The 16,060-nt window shown below is 32.6% G+C and overlaps 1 protein-coding gene and 1 long non-coding RNA gene across 6 annotated transcripts; one reads left to right on the top strand and one right to left on the bottom strand.

Annotated features, from left to right (window-relative positions):
* Window positions 1-6,820: 6,820 nt before the first annotated feature.
* LOC145165130 (uncharacterized) lies at window positions 6,821-10,644 on the bottom strand. Of its 5 annotated transcripts, none has more exons than XR_013739903.1 (8): window positions 10,478-10,644; window positions 9,878-10,390; window positions 9,683-9,734; window positions 9,433-9,569; window positions 8,968-9,107; window positions 7,677-7,984; window positions 7,365-7,468; window positions 6,821-7,067 (listed from the first exon to the last, which is right to left on the bottom strand). It is a non-coding gene; the product is annotated as an uncharacterized LOC145165130 (long non-coding RNA). The 5 variants fall into 5 exon arrangements; XR_013739904.1 differs by lacking the exon at window positions 7,365-7,468 and having other exon boundaries at window positions 7,780-7,984; window positions 9,878-9,965; window positions 10,208-10,390; XR_013739902.1 differs by having other exon boundaries at window positions 7,365-7,984.
* A 703-nt stretch (window positions 10,645-11,347) lies between these two features.
* Window positions 11,348-12,559, top strand: LOC145162174 (uncharacterized). Its single transcript, XM_079081402.1, has 2 exons — window positions 11,348-11,880; window positions 12,043-12,559. Exons 1-2 carry the CDS (start codon window positions 11,348-11,350, stop codon window positions 12,557-12,559), a joined length of 1,050 nt encoding a protein of 349 aa, XP_078937528.1.
* The last annotated feature ends 3,501 nt before the right edge of the window (window positions 12,560-16,060 follow it).

The following is a 16,060-nucleotide window of genomic DNA, read 5'->3' as shown; positions in this document are numbered from 1 at the left end:
GCCCTTAGTAAATATAAAACTAGACTTAAGGTAAAAACGTTAATTTGACAAATTAAAGATTTTTATGTCAATATTACAAAAATATTTATATACTTGTTCTCGTAAATAATTATGAAGGCATATAATATGGGGGTAATTACTAATCTAGCCAAATTAGAGAATTAATTAACCATTTTTAGCCAAAAATTATGAATTGTCCCAAAATAGCCCACGAAACCGTAGGTATTTAGTTTGGCTAAAATTTCTACTGTTTCGTGTTTTGTATAAAAAAAATTCATTTTGAAAATATAAAACCGTAGGTTTTTTTAAAACCTACGGTTTCTCTCTATAAACTACGGTTTCCCAAACCGTAGGCTACAGTTTTAGGATAAATCTATGGTTTCGTATGAAAACTACGGTGTACAAGTCCACACTGCACAATCTGTGCATTGTGGACTTGTACACCGTAGGTTTCATATGAAACCTACGGTTTTATATTTTTTTTTTCGGTTTTTTTCAAAAAAAAAAGTTATCCCTATATACAAAAACTACTCCTAATCAACAATACATTAAAATTTTGATTAAAAATGGACGTACCTTGTTGTTCTTCGGGTGCTCCATTGAGAGAAAATAGTAGACAATGTAAGAAAAAATGAGGAAAAAGTAACCTAATCTGAAAAAAAGACATTATATACTATGGGCCAATGGGCCACAAAACAATAGATGGACCACGAAAGAGTAGCCCATTGCGACGAAAGAGTAGTTTTCTCACGTTGACCGTAGTCAACCCTAACCAATCTACTGTTTCGTGGGCTAGTTTTGGCTAATGTGTTTTTTTTGGCTAATTTTAGATAATTAATTAATGTTTTTGGCTAGATTAGTATTTTCCCCTATAATATGAGGACTAATTCTTCCACAATAACTTTTTAACCATCCATTTAAATTTATATATATTACCAATTTTACCCTTATATTTAACTTTTTAACCATCCATTTAAATTTATATATATTACCAATTTTACCCTTATATTTATAATTCTACACATGCGTAAAATAAACTACCTGCTACACTTGTTCCTCCCATTTAAATCATGTAAATTACCATTTTCTTTTCCATTCTTTATGATTATTTACACCATTATAACTTTATAATTAAACTATTTAGTACTTAAATTGATTTTATAAAGTGAAAGATTCACTCTCATTTTAATAATTATTAATTTTTTTGTCCTTTTAGTCAATTTTTGTAAGCATATTAATAAATACAACTTCTATTAGAGAGTACATATCAAATCACAAATAAAATATTATCCAACAAAAATATTAAAACTAATATATATATTAAATTAGAGATAAGTATTTAATATCAAATTTCGATCCCGTACCGGTACCGAATTTAACTATATGGGACGGTACTAGATATTCTAAAATCATGAAATTCGAGATTCGCTACTACCAGTACCAATGTCAATACCGACATTACAAGAAAAATCACAATTAGCAGCGACGTCATTAGCGGCGACGCCACCATTATCAGCGACATTTTTACTTGTCGCCGCTAATGGTGGCGTCGCCGCTAAAGGTTGAAATCATGATCTGTGTGCTTGTTCAAGAAACAGCCCTATCCGTTGATAACATAACCTAATCGAACGAACGACTGATATCCCTTTCATCGTACAATAGCATTACCGACGACACAAATAGCGACGATTTGTCGCCGCTAATTTCCGAAAATTATTGACCGCGAAGAACTCCCTCCAATTATCCTAATTTAGTCGCCGCTAATGCCCCAAAATTATCTTCTACATCGGGACATTCCAACTTTCATTCCTAGATTGCAGTATTGGTTCCATACTCCGGCGAGTTCGACTTCAAAACCCTCGACTGGTTCCATACCACCGACGACGATTACTCGCGATCCTCGTCGCTTCAACACCACAACACCGGCTATTGACAATCATCGAGATATCGTCATTACCGGCTACAAATCGAGCATCATCGGCGATGGTTCAGGTTTCTCCTTCCTTCTTTCTCTTTATCTTTCTCATCTTACCAAGATTACCCATTTAACTGCATCAATTTTGCATTTGGGCCATTCAAGCACCACAGTTCTCTTTCTCTGCTCTTCCCAGCGACTTCCTACTGTACACCACCACCACCACTTTATTATCAGCGACCACAAGTTCTTTCACTGATAATATGTGATATATATTAGTGTATTTCATATATGCGTGTGAAATCTGTGATATATGTGTGAGTAATGTTGATATGAAATTGTGAATCAATAATGCCTCTTGTAATGTTGATATGAAATCTGTGAAATTTGGTATATAATGAAGGATAATCTATGATAATTTATGATATATGTGTATGTATTTCATATGTGTGTGAAATTTGATATATGTGTGTGTAATGTTGATATGAAATTGCAACCAGAACTATGAATTCACCATGAAAAATACTTTAAAGTATATAGTATTATCATGGTGCTTAAAGTCATTGGAGAATTTAATTGGAGGAGAATGTATTTTAGTGGAGGTTTTTGCATACATACCTCCAGGAGCAGCAGGTAATTTAGTCGAGGTTTTTGTATGTAATTTGTATCCAATTTGGATTGTATGTATACATGTGTATAATGTATATATGTGTGTATTTGTATGCAATTTGGATTGTATTTGTCTGCAATGTGTAAACTATATTGCCATAATGAAAAAAAGTAGGATGCTATTATTGAAAATGTTATTTAAAATACATTACTATAATAGTTCCTATGTAATGTGTATTTGTAAATAAATTAGTAATTATTAGTTTGTTGGTTTGTTAGTTTGATTGTTGGTTTAACTTAGAAGGTTAATGTTAGTTTGTTGGATTGTTAATTATATTGTTGGTTTAACTTAGAAGGTTAAGTTGACAATTGGTAGTTTTCTTATCATTTGATAATTTTTAGTTTGGTTTATGTTAATAGTTTAATTTACAAGTTTATATGTTGTTATTTACTATGTAGTTGGAGAATCTTCGATCAATGTCCAACGATCTGAAGTGTACTACGGAACTTATAGGAAGAAACGAGGGTGTCGGTGATGATGACACATCAGTTTAGTTTTATCTTTTGTTAGAGATTGTAGTATGACATAAATTTATTATAAGACTTTTGTTATTTATTTCGGTGTATGTATGATATTAACTTGGGTGTTATGTAATCGTTTTTCTGCATGTAATGTTATTATGTGTCGATTTTTGGACACCCGAAAATGGTTGTTTTTTTTTAAATTAATATATATATATATATATATATATATATATATATATATATATATATATATATATATAGAGAGAGAGAGAGAGAGAGAGAGAGAGGTAGGTTCAAATGTGGATTAACAAATATTGTGTGAATGTAGGGATTAATATGGGTCAAGTATTAATTAATTTTAATAAATAATTAATTAAATCATCTACCCTTTAATTTAGACAAATTATTTTATTTAAAACCATATTGCCTCTTTCATCCACACCCACAAAATCGTATCCCTCCCGCTACCATCGAAGATGTCAAGATCGTCGGAGGGAACGACTTCAAAATAAAAAATCAGAATTGAGAACCAACCCTCAATGGCTCGTTCAATCGACATGCGTTCAAAGATGACAAGATCGTCGTAGGGAACGACTTCAAAATCGAAGATGAAGCATGTTGCTGCTAGACAGAGTTTAGCGGAAAAAAACGATTACTTTATTCCATCCTGCTACCTGTTACGAGATCAGAACTTTGGTTTCCTTCTCCTTCAACCGGCTACTTTCTTAACCTAAATCCACAAGAACCGAATCTCATTATGGCGTAAGTTTTTCTCTTTTCCAATTTGGATTTACCCTCATGTACCGCTTCTTTTTTCTTACCAACTATCTCCACAATTATTATCTTATTTTTTATTTTAGAGTTATAATAATTGCAAAATCGTTTAAAGATTATAATAGTAATTGTTGTGCTTTGTTTTCTTAGAAGTGTTAATGTTGTGATATATTCTTTTTCTGTCTCTTTAATTTTCAAATATCATGGTTTTATAGAGATTTATTTGAGTTGATTGAGCTTGAGCCCTTACAGATTCAAAGGTATGTTGAAATTGTGTAGTGTTGAAGCTCTTCTCCGTTCACCTTGTTCAATCGGAACATAGTTGCAAACCACAATTACAGACAAAAGGGTAAAATTGTCCTCAAATCTCACCCATTAGATTTCTTGAATATGGAAAGCCATATTCATCGTTATATTACTTCAAATCATGGTTTTATATTTCAAATGGATCTAGACCTAGTTTAATTGATAATGCTAACAAAGACTGTAGTGTGCTTCCTTTTGCTTGAACAGATTTGGTTTTAAGCACGTCATAATACAATAGTCATGTTATTTGTATAATCTTATTCCCATGCTTATTTCTATTTTTTAATACAGGTCTTTGTTTACTCGTTAGTTGAAGATCTAAAGTCAAAGGAAATAAATTCCGTTCTAGGAAGAATGAGAATGAAGATTCTTTCATGAATGACATCGTGTTCTTATAGAATGAAGATTTTTCTAGAATGACTTACTATAAAGCTTGTATTCTTATAGAACGTGACCAAATTTCAAAAAATAACATTGTATTTTTATAGAATGTGACAGTAAAAATTGTTTTTTTTGTTTATTTTTGGACCTTAGATTCTTCAATCATATTAATAATAGATGATTATTCTTTAAGAATGTTGTTATTCTTCAACTCATGGTTCAAAAATTTGTTATTCTTCAAAATGTTCATTCTATCAGAATATGTATTCTGCCAGAATTTATATTCAATCAAAATATGTATTCTATTAGAATATGTATTTTAAACTTTGGTCCACATTCATTCCTACATCCACACAATACTTACCATCCACACTATATATATATATATATATATATATATATATATATATATGGGGAAGATTGGTTATATGACATTGGTTAATGAAAAGGTTCAATACATATCGATTGAAGGCAAACGGGCAACAAGCTGCGTCGCTAGCCCTTTTTGGATGGCAAAACCAATTCTTTTGAAAACTACATTTGTGGATCTAGGAGATATGACATAAGAATGCATGACCCGTTGGACTCTATTGAGGAGCTCCACCGCCTCTGGTGCGAGAAAACCAAATGTATCGAATGCAAAAGGTACAAACACATGTTGATTTTCTATACATGCATTCTCGTGCTTTACCACTTTGCACGCAGCGGCTTTCAAAGCGGCATGCCCAGCTGTGAAACCCCCGCTCCCCAAACCAACGAGAGGAGAGACCCCAGTAAGATCCACACACGCATGCTTCCCTCCTATCCATCCAAAGACCAAAATGTCAGCCGGTCTAAGTGTGGACCTTCCATCCTGCGGGTCTGTCAAAAAGTTCACCGGCGCTTCTTTCTTCACAGAAATACCAGCACGCCGACAAACATCAAAGAGAACATCCCGAACCACATGATGTCTGTACTTGAAACCATATATATATATATATATATATATATATATAGCGGCGACATAGAAAAAAAAGTAGTTTACAACATGAGAAATTAAATATTCTCCTACTTTTGTTCCTACAAATCCTCCTACCCAATTAAATCAAGACATGTGTCATATTAGTATATTAAAATTTCATTAAATGGGCATTAAATGTTACACATGTCACTATTTAATTTGGTAGGAGGATTTGTAGGAACAAAAAGTAGGAAGATATTTAATTTCTCTTACAACATTTTAGTATGTGTATGCAGATATAGAAACCTATTTTTTCCTTTAATATCTAGAAGCTTAAATCATGGAATTTTAATGGATGAATCAAAAGATGTAGTGGAAAAATCAATAAATAACACAACCCGGGTGTGTACAGATTAGATACTTGCGGCGCAACTTGTAAGTGGAAAACTAAGAAAGAAAAAATTTACCTATATATATATATATATATATATATATATATATATATATATATATATATATATATATATACTAGCCGTTTACCCGCGCTAAGCGACGGGTACGAATAATTTCTTTCATAAATTAGTTTCTAGTGACGATTAAATTGTTCGTCAAGCTTCACTGACAGTGATATCGGTTATCGGTGGCAGTCTAATATCCTTTTGAATCATATTCTTTTTAAATCATATTTTTTATTATTCAATGAGCACACAATCAGCAAGAAAAATTTTATGGGGGCAATACAAAATTTAGAAAAATTATATAAAAAATCTTATAAACAATCGTCTCGTTCTCTTTTTAAAATGGAACCATGGTTTTCACCACCACAACATGTTTTTACATGTTTTTGTTGTCTTCGAATTTAAATACCATCTTATTGTACTTTTTCATATATTAATGTTGTACGAAACCCTTCCTTAAATTTGTCACTATCTATTATTGTTAAGTGTTTTGAGAATGATTTTATATAATCTTTTAACTCGTTGGATAAACCATTTAAAGTGTTTATTAGTATGGATTATTTCTAGTTTAAGATAGAGAAACAAAATTTGCAACATTGGTAAGAAATATGTCAAAGCAACATGATGTTTGTAAAATCAGTTTATTTACAACATAGAACTTTTAAAAGACAAAACCAAATGCATTAAAAAATAACATGATTAAAATTATCAACTTATTAACTAAATAATAAGTTTCTTACAAACTTAAATATGAGGAAAAAGCGTAAATAATAGACCAAAATTAGTCAAAAATATACTTTACTTGGTTACATACTTGAACTCGCTTCAGTAAAGATCTATGAATAACAAAGATATAGGATGTTAAAAAGGATCATGTTTTCAGTAGCTCAATCTTAATATGCCACTAACTACAAAAGATAAAAGCACAAATTATTGAGATTACAACACATAAATTAAAGTAAATGTTATATCTGGTTGGTATTTCCAAAGTACAATGCCTTAGTATGTACAATATTGTAATTGAAAAAAAAAATGAACCAGAGTAATGACAATTTATGTCACATTTGACAGTAACCAGAAAAAGACCATCATGCTCTTGATTTCTAATTTTGCACCAAAACTTCAAATTATAGCCTTGATTCCTTCTTTCCCCTACATGCTAAAATCACAAAATTCATACAAGCTTTAATAACCCAATCCCATTTGACAATGATCAAAGAAAGACCATATTGCCCTTTTATCTTATTTTTGCAAATGCCATCAAAATCCATAAGAGTACCAAAATATCCATTTACAATTTTATTGTACCAATCGTTATCAAACCATTCCTTAATTTTCTTTTACCAACCATGGATTAAAGTAAAAAACCATATATAGTAACAGAGTAAGAAAGTAAAAATAACATCTATCATTAAATGTCCAAGAACTATAAAATATATCAGAAAAGAAAGTACACCTTTGACCCAAAAATGCCTTTTTTTGAATCATAATTGAAGGTTTGTTCCTAGTAAATGCCAAGTTGTTAGATCACCGAACGGTAAAATGCTTAACCTTGTTGATCTATATACCAGCATCCACAATTTTTTCACATTAGATTATAACAATTAAAAAAATCTACCCTTTTGGAATTCTAAATGAAAATAACTTTGTGTTTTATGGGTTTTATAAAATAAAAATGATTTTTTAACGTATTATAATAAATTGGAAGTGAAATGTAAGAACTGGTAGAGTTTATAACATTTCATCAATTATTAATAACTTTAGGTACCTGAGTTTAAACCCTTTTTCTTCATTCCATATATTAATAACCAATAGTGCCCACATATTCATCGAAAGTCAAGAAAATAAAGCATCAGAGAAATGAAACAAACCTCTGGCTAAACTGAATGAATCTTTATCTTAACCGATGCTTACTCTAGGCCTCATGGCTACAATTTCATTTGTATGACACATCTAATCTAATATCGAGACTAACGAATCGACAGGATAAAGATGAATAGGGTTTGAGATGGAGAGAAAGAATATGGTGGTGGTGATGATGGAAGCAGGTGGTTAACGGCGGTGGGTAGTGGGTACCTGCCCAAATCAGATCACACACACATAAAGATCAGGTCTCTCACACACATACAAATCAGATCACACACAGACACGCACAAACATATAGACAAAAAAAAATTGATTTACATTGCTATTTATTTCATTTGGCACTAACAGATTAACATATTGGCAAAAAAAAATGAAAAATGTAAGTGGGGAGGGTGGGGATTGGGGTTTATATGCAAACCAACTTCAGTTCTAAAAATACACCCCAAAAACATTATTTTATTATTTTTTAAAAGTAGTTGCTTATTTGTATAATTTATAATTGATGAATTTCCAAAGTATAATCCCAACATATATTTTCATACAGATCTCTTTTTCTTATCTTTTTATTGAGTGGTATTGACTTACAGACGGTGTATGTGGTATTTTTGCATATTTTTTCTAGTTTGAGAAAACTTTGTCTGGCTGTGGTAAACACACGCATTCACCAACAACTACAACATTTGACAGAAACAATCTCGTTTTCTACATTCATAAAAGCTGTAAAAAAATTATAAGAATCACACTATAAAACAAAATGGAAAGAATACTTATAAATTATAGTATTCTAGTTTCTTTTATATGTTCAATATAGAATCCCACTTCCAATTTTTTTCTAGTTAAACTCACTATTAGAAAGAATATAATTTATATCAAACCAAGAAAACGAAACATGAATGGTTTCGGTTTCATATAACCATGGTTTCATCCAAATTTATATATGAATAATAATAATAATAATAATAATAATAATAATAATAATAATAATAATAAGATCGTGTTAAATTATTATCATCAACAATGAACTCTGTAGCAGGTGGAGGAGCGCTCCACCTGTTTTTTCTGATTCCTCAAATTTCTTTGAATAATATATCATTGGTTGAGGCTTACACAACCAAGAAACATGGGTGAAACTTGCTGGTGGGTTTAGTTAGTGATAGGAAAAAAACTACGAAAGAAGAACAAGAAGCACAGACCTTCTTCCAGTTTTTATGTACTCCTGATAAGTCTTATAGAAGTGTCCATCCTCTTCATCGATCCATGGAGATCCTAACATGTTAGACATGTTCCACTTTATACATCAACAGTTGGTATCAAATACCATGACTGCAGTACTCTGTCATAAAAATAAAGTTAGTTAAGACAAATTTTGAAATCTATAGAAATGAAGTCGTAGTTATAACAAATCCAATATTGGAGTAGAATATATAATACTCACGTAAAATAAATCCAACATACATACAAAAGAAACCTAAATTTCAAAACCAATGAAAGATGAAAGCAAAAACAATCCAAAATTCATATCAAACAACTTAAAAATCCATATTAAGCAGATGAAATTACAGAACCAATGACAACTGGATCACAACTTTCATTTGTTGCTTTCTAAATTGTTAGAAAACATATTAATAAAACTTTCTTCCCAGATCCAACCCTTTTACCTGATATAGTAAATGAAATTTTGGGTGTGAATTTTACTCATGATGTTCATACATGTTGTATATCTAACATGCTTCCCCTCTTTCTACATCTAAAATTACACTTGCATATCATTAAAGTTCTTACCTCCACACTTCCCCTGTTAAAAGAGACAAATGAAAAGCTTGAAAAATCCCAGAATAAATCAGCAAAGAGAAGAACAAATAAACAAAGAGAAGAGTAATCAATATTTTTAACTTCTTAAAACCTTACTTCAAGCATCTTCCTTTTTGTAGTGATTATCGTCTTCTAATCATACCAATGCCTGCAAGAAAGGAAAAATGTGGTTGTTAAAGACACTTTAACAGCAAGAATAATGACTTCTCATCTATTAGAAAATTACAAAATCAAAACAAAACCCAAATCAAATGAAATAAGAGGACGACAGTGAACTTTTTAAAAACCAACCTTTCAGATTTGGGTTTAACTACTGAAAAAACGAAAAATTAATTACAATCAATAGGTGTCTCTGGTTCCGTTTTTTCTCCCTTCAAACCTATCAAAATTTTAACATGAAAAAAACATAATTAGTTAATCTTTAGTTCAACTACTTTGCCCTTTTAAGGTGACATTGTGGCGAAGCAGGTGGCGGTGCCTAGGGTTTGCAGTGGTATAGGAACCGATGAAAGCAGATAACAGAAGGCATAAGAGATCCGAAAAGAGAGAGATACAGAAATAGAAAGCATATGCAGAATAAAGTTTTTAGGTTGGATGTAAGATAACCAGAGAGAGACGTACCAGAGAAATACATGAATTCGGTGGTTGATGGCGGCACATATGATAACGACTATTGTTGGTTGTGTTCAGTTACAATGGTAAAAGAGGGATATACCTTGGTGGTGGGCCAGAGATTTCGGGAGAAAGGAAGAAGAAGAAAGCAGAAGTGCACGTCTTTATTACTTGTGACAATTCCAATGCCAGCTAAAATTTTAATAAAGAACACAACAGAAAAAAGAAACCTGAAATCGATTAAATGAGAGAGAGGATATAATTTAATGTTTGACTCACCAAGTTCACCATGGAATTGATATCTTTGTCAATGACGGAGGAGCAGACATGAGTTGCTTCAGATCTATTACATTGAATGATGTGGTTATGGAAGGAGACGACTCGAAGGCTTCAATCGGTGCTGAAGATGCGTTCGTATTCGATTGAGAGACTTTAGAATTTTAAAGTTTTAAATGATTGAAAACGTTGATGTGTTTATATAGCTAGCCCAATTTAATTGGCTGGAAGTGAGGAATGTTGGCTCATATTTGACCAATTCAATTTGAAGATAAGTGCAGATACTTATTCAAAACGTGCCTAACTCACTGGATAACATTTAGTATTTTTCAATGCATAAAATGGTTGTATGTGTTGCAATAAGTTTTGTACCTCTTAAAATTCAGCATTTAGGGCTAAATGCTTGGTATATATATATATATATATATATATATATATATATATATATATATATATATATAAAAGCAATAAATTATTTGAAAACCCATATATTTGTTCTTAGCATATCAATGGTGGATAAGGCTAAGGCTAAGAAGTTACTAACCTATTGACCGAGATCAGAAACTTGCAATGCAAGTGTAAACTAAAAAATAGAAATAAAAATATTTTTTAGAACTTTCCATACATATAAAGATATTATCATATTTTTTAAAATGCATAAATTTGTTCTAGTAAATAGTTATTAATGTACAACTAACCCTAATAATTTAGAAAACTTGGGCTACAAGTGTTAAAAAAAAAAGTCTAAACAGACTACAAATCAACCTCCATCGATGGGTATATATATCTATATCTTCACTACCTTTCATCTTTACAAAAGTGAAAAACAACTTCTTCTTCGACCTGCAACATTAAAAATCCAAAATTTCTGTAATGGATTCCACGTTCTGTTACGACATGAAGATGGAGATTCTTTGGAAAACATCACTAAAGACTCTTGACATCATTCGTTGTACCAGCAAAGAGTTGGAAAAACTCACATATGAGTCGTATTTTCTGAAGCTGTACAACCAAAAAAACAATGACGACATGGTTTCTGGTTTTATCCAAGTAATCCTCCAAAATGCCGGTCAGTGCATGATCAACTTGTTTGCACCGTCGACGTCGTCAAATAATGAATCAGCAAACAGTAGTCGACGACTGATTGATCTTGGTTTTCTGCCACCCAAAGCTCAAATCCTGGCATCTTCGGAGCAAGGAATCATGGTGTTCCAGAGTCCTCATCCACGGGATTTTAAGTTGGTTTGGTATCATGTTTGTAAACCTGCAACTAAGCAGGTTTTGAGGTTGCCAAATCCAAAAACCAGGTATTTCACGCAGAATGACGCCATGGTTGTGGTGGGTTCGAAGCCAGTACTGCATTACAAGATCATAAGACTATCTGAACCTAAACGTAAGAAACGTCGGTGAGTATCTACATACATTCAAATTAAGAATTATATATGCATGATGGTGTAATTAATTAGTTGGGTAGATTTTATTTGTGGGTTTTTTTTTTCTTGACTATATACAACGAATTAAAAGTTATGAACAACAACATTAATTATTATTATTATTTTTTTGTTCAGGATTAAGCAATACTACCAATACACGAAATATTGTTATGAAATCTTTGACTCAAAGGCGTGGGCATGGAGACTACTAGATCCAGTACTATTGCCTTGTTCAGTCTTCCTACTGACTAACCAACAGCCGATCACCGCGAGGGGCTCAATCTACATGCTATTGAATAACAATCAAGTCTTAAAATTTGAGGCATGTTCTGAAAAATGGACAACCTTTTCCCCACCTATTCAAACCCTCGATTATCCATGCACTGATGCTACAAGGAAACTCGTAAAGTACAAAGGCAAGTTGGGGTTTATTTGTGAGACACAAAGTCGACGTAAAATTTGGGTTCTGAGATCAGTCGATGATTCATGGGAGGAGATACTTGATGTGTTTGATAATAAAAGAAGTTCATTGGATTTGGATTTGGAGGTCATATATGAGTCTGAGACGAGGGTTAATAATGCTGATTACAACACACTTCATTCAAATCAGGTTTTCACCTTCCGATCCGATTTTGAGCCAGCAAACTTTTGATCGTTGATGGTCGACGACTTATATAGTTACACATTTTTGAACAATATATTGTTGCTATATATATATATATATATATATATATATATATATATATATATATATATATATATATATATATATGAGGATGACTTCATTATGTGTTAATTAAATCTGAACTGCATATGGAGAATTCATATTTGTATGTATGTTCTCGCTCTTTTAGCATTATTTCCTAGAGTTCGAATATAAATGGAAAAAAAACGGATTTGATCAGTAGTTAAGTTATGTTTTTGATTCATTATTTTAATATTTCTGTTTAGTTTAGTATGATTAAACGAGAAAAAGAGGAGTATATAAACGTTACTTAATTGTAATAATTAGCTCAACCGTAAATTCTGATTATTCTTTCATATCCAAATTATGATTTTGTTGCTGTTGGTTGAAAGTTTCCCTGTTTAAATAATTTTCCTGACTCGGTAAAATCTTGAGAATATTACCCATCTATATATGTTGTTGACCAAATGATTAGAATTATTCAAATTGCAACCATTTGTATGAAAACATGGAATGAATCTTCAATCAAAGTTTCTAACTTGAATTCAAAGAGACAAAGAATCAACAGATAGCTTGTCAGGCTTAATTTGCAATCATGCACGTGTCCTAATTAAACAATTGCAGCATAAACAAAAAGCTCATTAATCAAGTATTCACAACAAGACTTGCATAAATAAGTTGGAAAATACAAACTTAATTACATGTCCTCGTTGGATATCAATCCTACTTGGGTTAATGAACTAGAAATGTAACAAACTTTGGTCTTTGTTCACATTAAGGCAATTATGTTTTTTTCGTACACATTTGACCATTGAACTTGTTTGACCTGTTCAAAATAAGGTAATATGACTGGTAATTAACGGTAACATTACCCTATTATGAACAGGTCAAACAAGTTTAATGATCAAATGTATACGAAAAAAACATGGTTACCTAAATATGGACAAAAACCAAAGTTCCTTACCCATTTTGGTAATATTGAGTTATTTATGTTAAGTACAAATAGTAATAAGATCAATTGATGTGACATGAAATTGGGTTGTCCGGTCTTTGTGTATGAGGAAATGGTCAAGTCTTGGGTCAACTAGTTTAGGCCCAGCTAGTTAGGGGTTAGGTTGTATATGCTTAAAAGGCTAGGTTCTATGTGCTTTAAAGACCTAGCAAAACAGCCTAGCCCATGACTAGTCGGGACTGAACTGGGTTAAACCAAGCCTAACCTAATTGTTCATTGAGTATCGAAGCCTGATCCCAGGGCATAGTCCCTGGGACGGTTCTTGTCCAATATTACCAAAACGGGTAAGAAACTTTGGTTTTTGTCTATATTTAGGTAACCATGTTTTTTTCGTATACATTTGACCAATAAACTTGTTTGACCTGTTCATAATAGGGTAATATTACCGTAATTACCAGTCATATTACCTTATTTTGAACAGGTCAAACAAGTTCAATCGTCAAATGTGAACGAAAAAAATATAATTACCTAAATGTGGACAAAGACCTCCGTTACCTTTCTAGGTCATTAACCCATCCTACTTTTACCACGTTAACGTTATCACCAACAAGTGAGGTATGGGTAAGGATGAGTTTTTTAATCGAAAAATCAAACCGAACCTGAACCGAATAGTGGTATTCGGTCTGGTTTTCGGTTCTTAGTTTATGGATTATTCGGTTTTAGATTTTTTTGGTTCCGGTCTGGTTCCGGTTTCGGAAAACTTCTTAGATATCACATTTCTTAGTAGAATCGAATCGAAACCGGAACCAAACTGGTTGGAACTGAATAGTGTTATTCGGTCCAGTTTTCGGTTCTTAGTTTATGGTTTATTCGATTTTCAGTTTTTTCAATTCCGGACTAGTTTACATGACTAGGTGTGGGTGTGTTTGCTTACTTGACATCTTAGTTGTCTAAAAACATGGTAAAGCGCCTTCCAACAATGAAGTAGTAACGAGGCTAAGTGAATGATTACATGATAAAAGATATTTATGACAAAAGTTTATTGGACTTAGGTAAAACCTTTAACTTTTAACGAAGGGTGCTACTATGTAGGGATGATCGTGGGACGGAACCGGTACCGACCCGTACCGTTCCCAATTTCCCAAAAACCGAAGTCGATCGAAAGTCAATTCCGAGTACCGAACCGAATTAACATCACCGGTACCGGTACCGGGAATGGTACCAGTTTTTGGTACTAGTACCGGTACTGGCGGTACCGATTCCCGAATTTCATGTATTTGGAGTACCGAGTACCGTCCCATATTTTTACCCAAGAAAAAATAACTTTCCGGCTGTTATAAGTTTTGGGTAAAGAAAAAAATTAAATAAATAACATTAAGAAAAATGAAAAACTCCTCATATGGTATAGATACACGTGGTATATTATTGGAAAATGGATAATTTTTGGAGTTCGGGTTTTACAGGCTAAATTTAGGGTGGAATGTACATAGTAGTAGGGATGAGCAGTTGGTCCCAAATCAAAATTAGTCAAAAGTCTCTTATAAAGTAATTAAAAAGCCCTCTAGATAGACTGGTGGTAACTCTTGCATAGATAGATTGATGTGTAAAAAAAATCCTTTTAGCAAATTAAGGGCTTTTGTGTCAACATTAAATAGTTATGAAAGTATACAACTACAAATTAATAATATCCGGGTTTAAACAAACATATACTTCCGGTGTAACTTGTAAGAGTAAAATTGAAGAGAAAAAAAGGTTATAAGAAAGATAAGATATTAACTTTTTTTTTGAAATTTCTATACATATAAAACTAATAAATTATTTGAAAAATCCATATATTTGTTCTAGTAATTATTATTATTACTAAGCACGGGGAGTGAATAACTGCTTTGTCAATTAGCACCGTTCGATGGCTTCAACTTTCAATCACAGTCGTTCTAAATCGCTATTTACAGTTTTTTTTCAGTTTCTTCACCCCCCCCCCTTCACGCATCCATGGCACCTCCACGTTCGTCTTCTTCGCAGTTTCCCTAACTTCCCTTGCTTCTTCTCCAAAGGAACCATCCACCTTCACACTGTCGTCTCCTTCCCACATTCTTCAACCTCCATTGATGTCAGACTTCTTCAACGCCAACCCACCCATGATCCTTCTTCCCACGTTCCTCCGCTTCTTTGTAACTCCTCCCATAACCGTCTATCCCATGTATATAAATAGAGCATCTATCCAGAGATGGAACAAACATTTGCGCTCCCGTTCAATTCCATCTTTAGGTCATCCCCACGATTCGTCCTTCTTCTGTCCACGTTCACATTCGGTCGGTTGTCTCCTTCCCCAACCGTTCCATTGGTTTCCTTCGAGAACTGAAAATCGGTTTTATTGAAGAACTGCAATACACTATTGCTAGAAATCAACCAGTTTCCGTTAACTGTACCGAATTCCTAGCTACGCAGAAGACGCCTTTCTTCTCCACGTTTGCAATTCTTCGTTCTTCTAAACCGTCTAAGCGGTTACCATAGGC

The sequence above is a fragment of the Lactuca virosa genome, chromosome 3, assembly GCF_052849685.1.
Source record: "Lactuca virosa cultivar CGN04683 chromosome 3, Lactuca_virosa_CGN04683_v6, whole genome shotgun sequence".
Taxonomy (NCBI): domain Eukaryota; kingdom Viridiplantae; phylum Streptophyta; class Magnoliopsida; order Asterales; family Asteraceae; genus Lactuca; species Lactuca virosa.
This window is presented reverse-complemented; position numbering and strand designations above follow the sequence as displayed.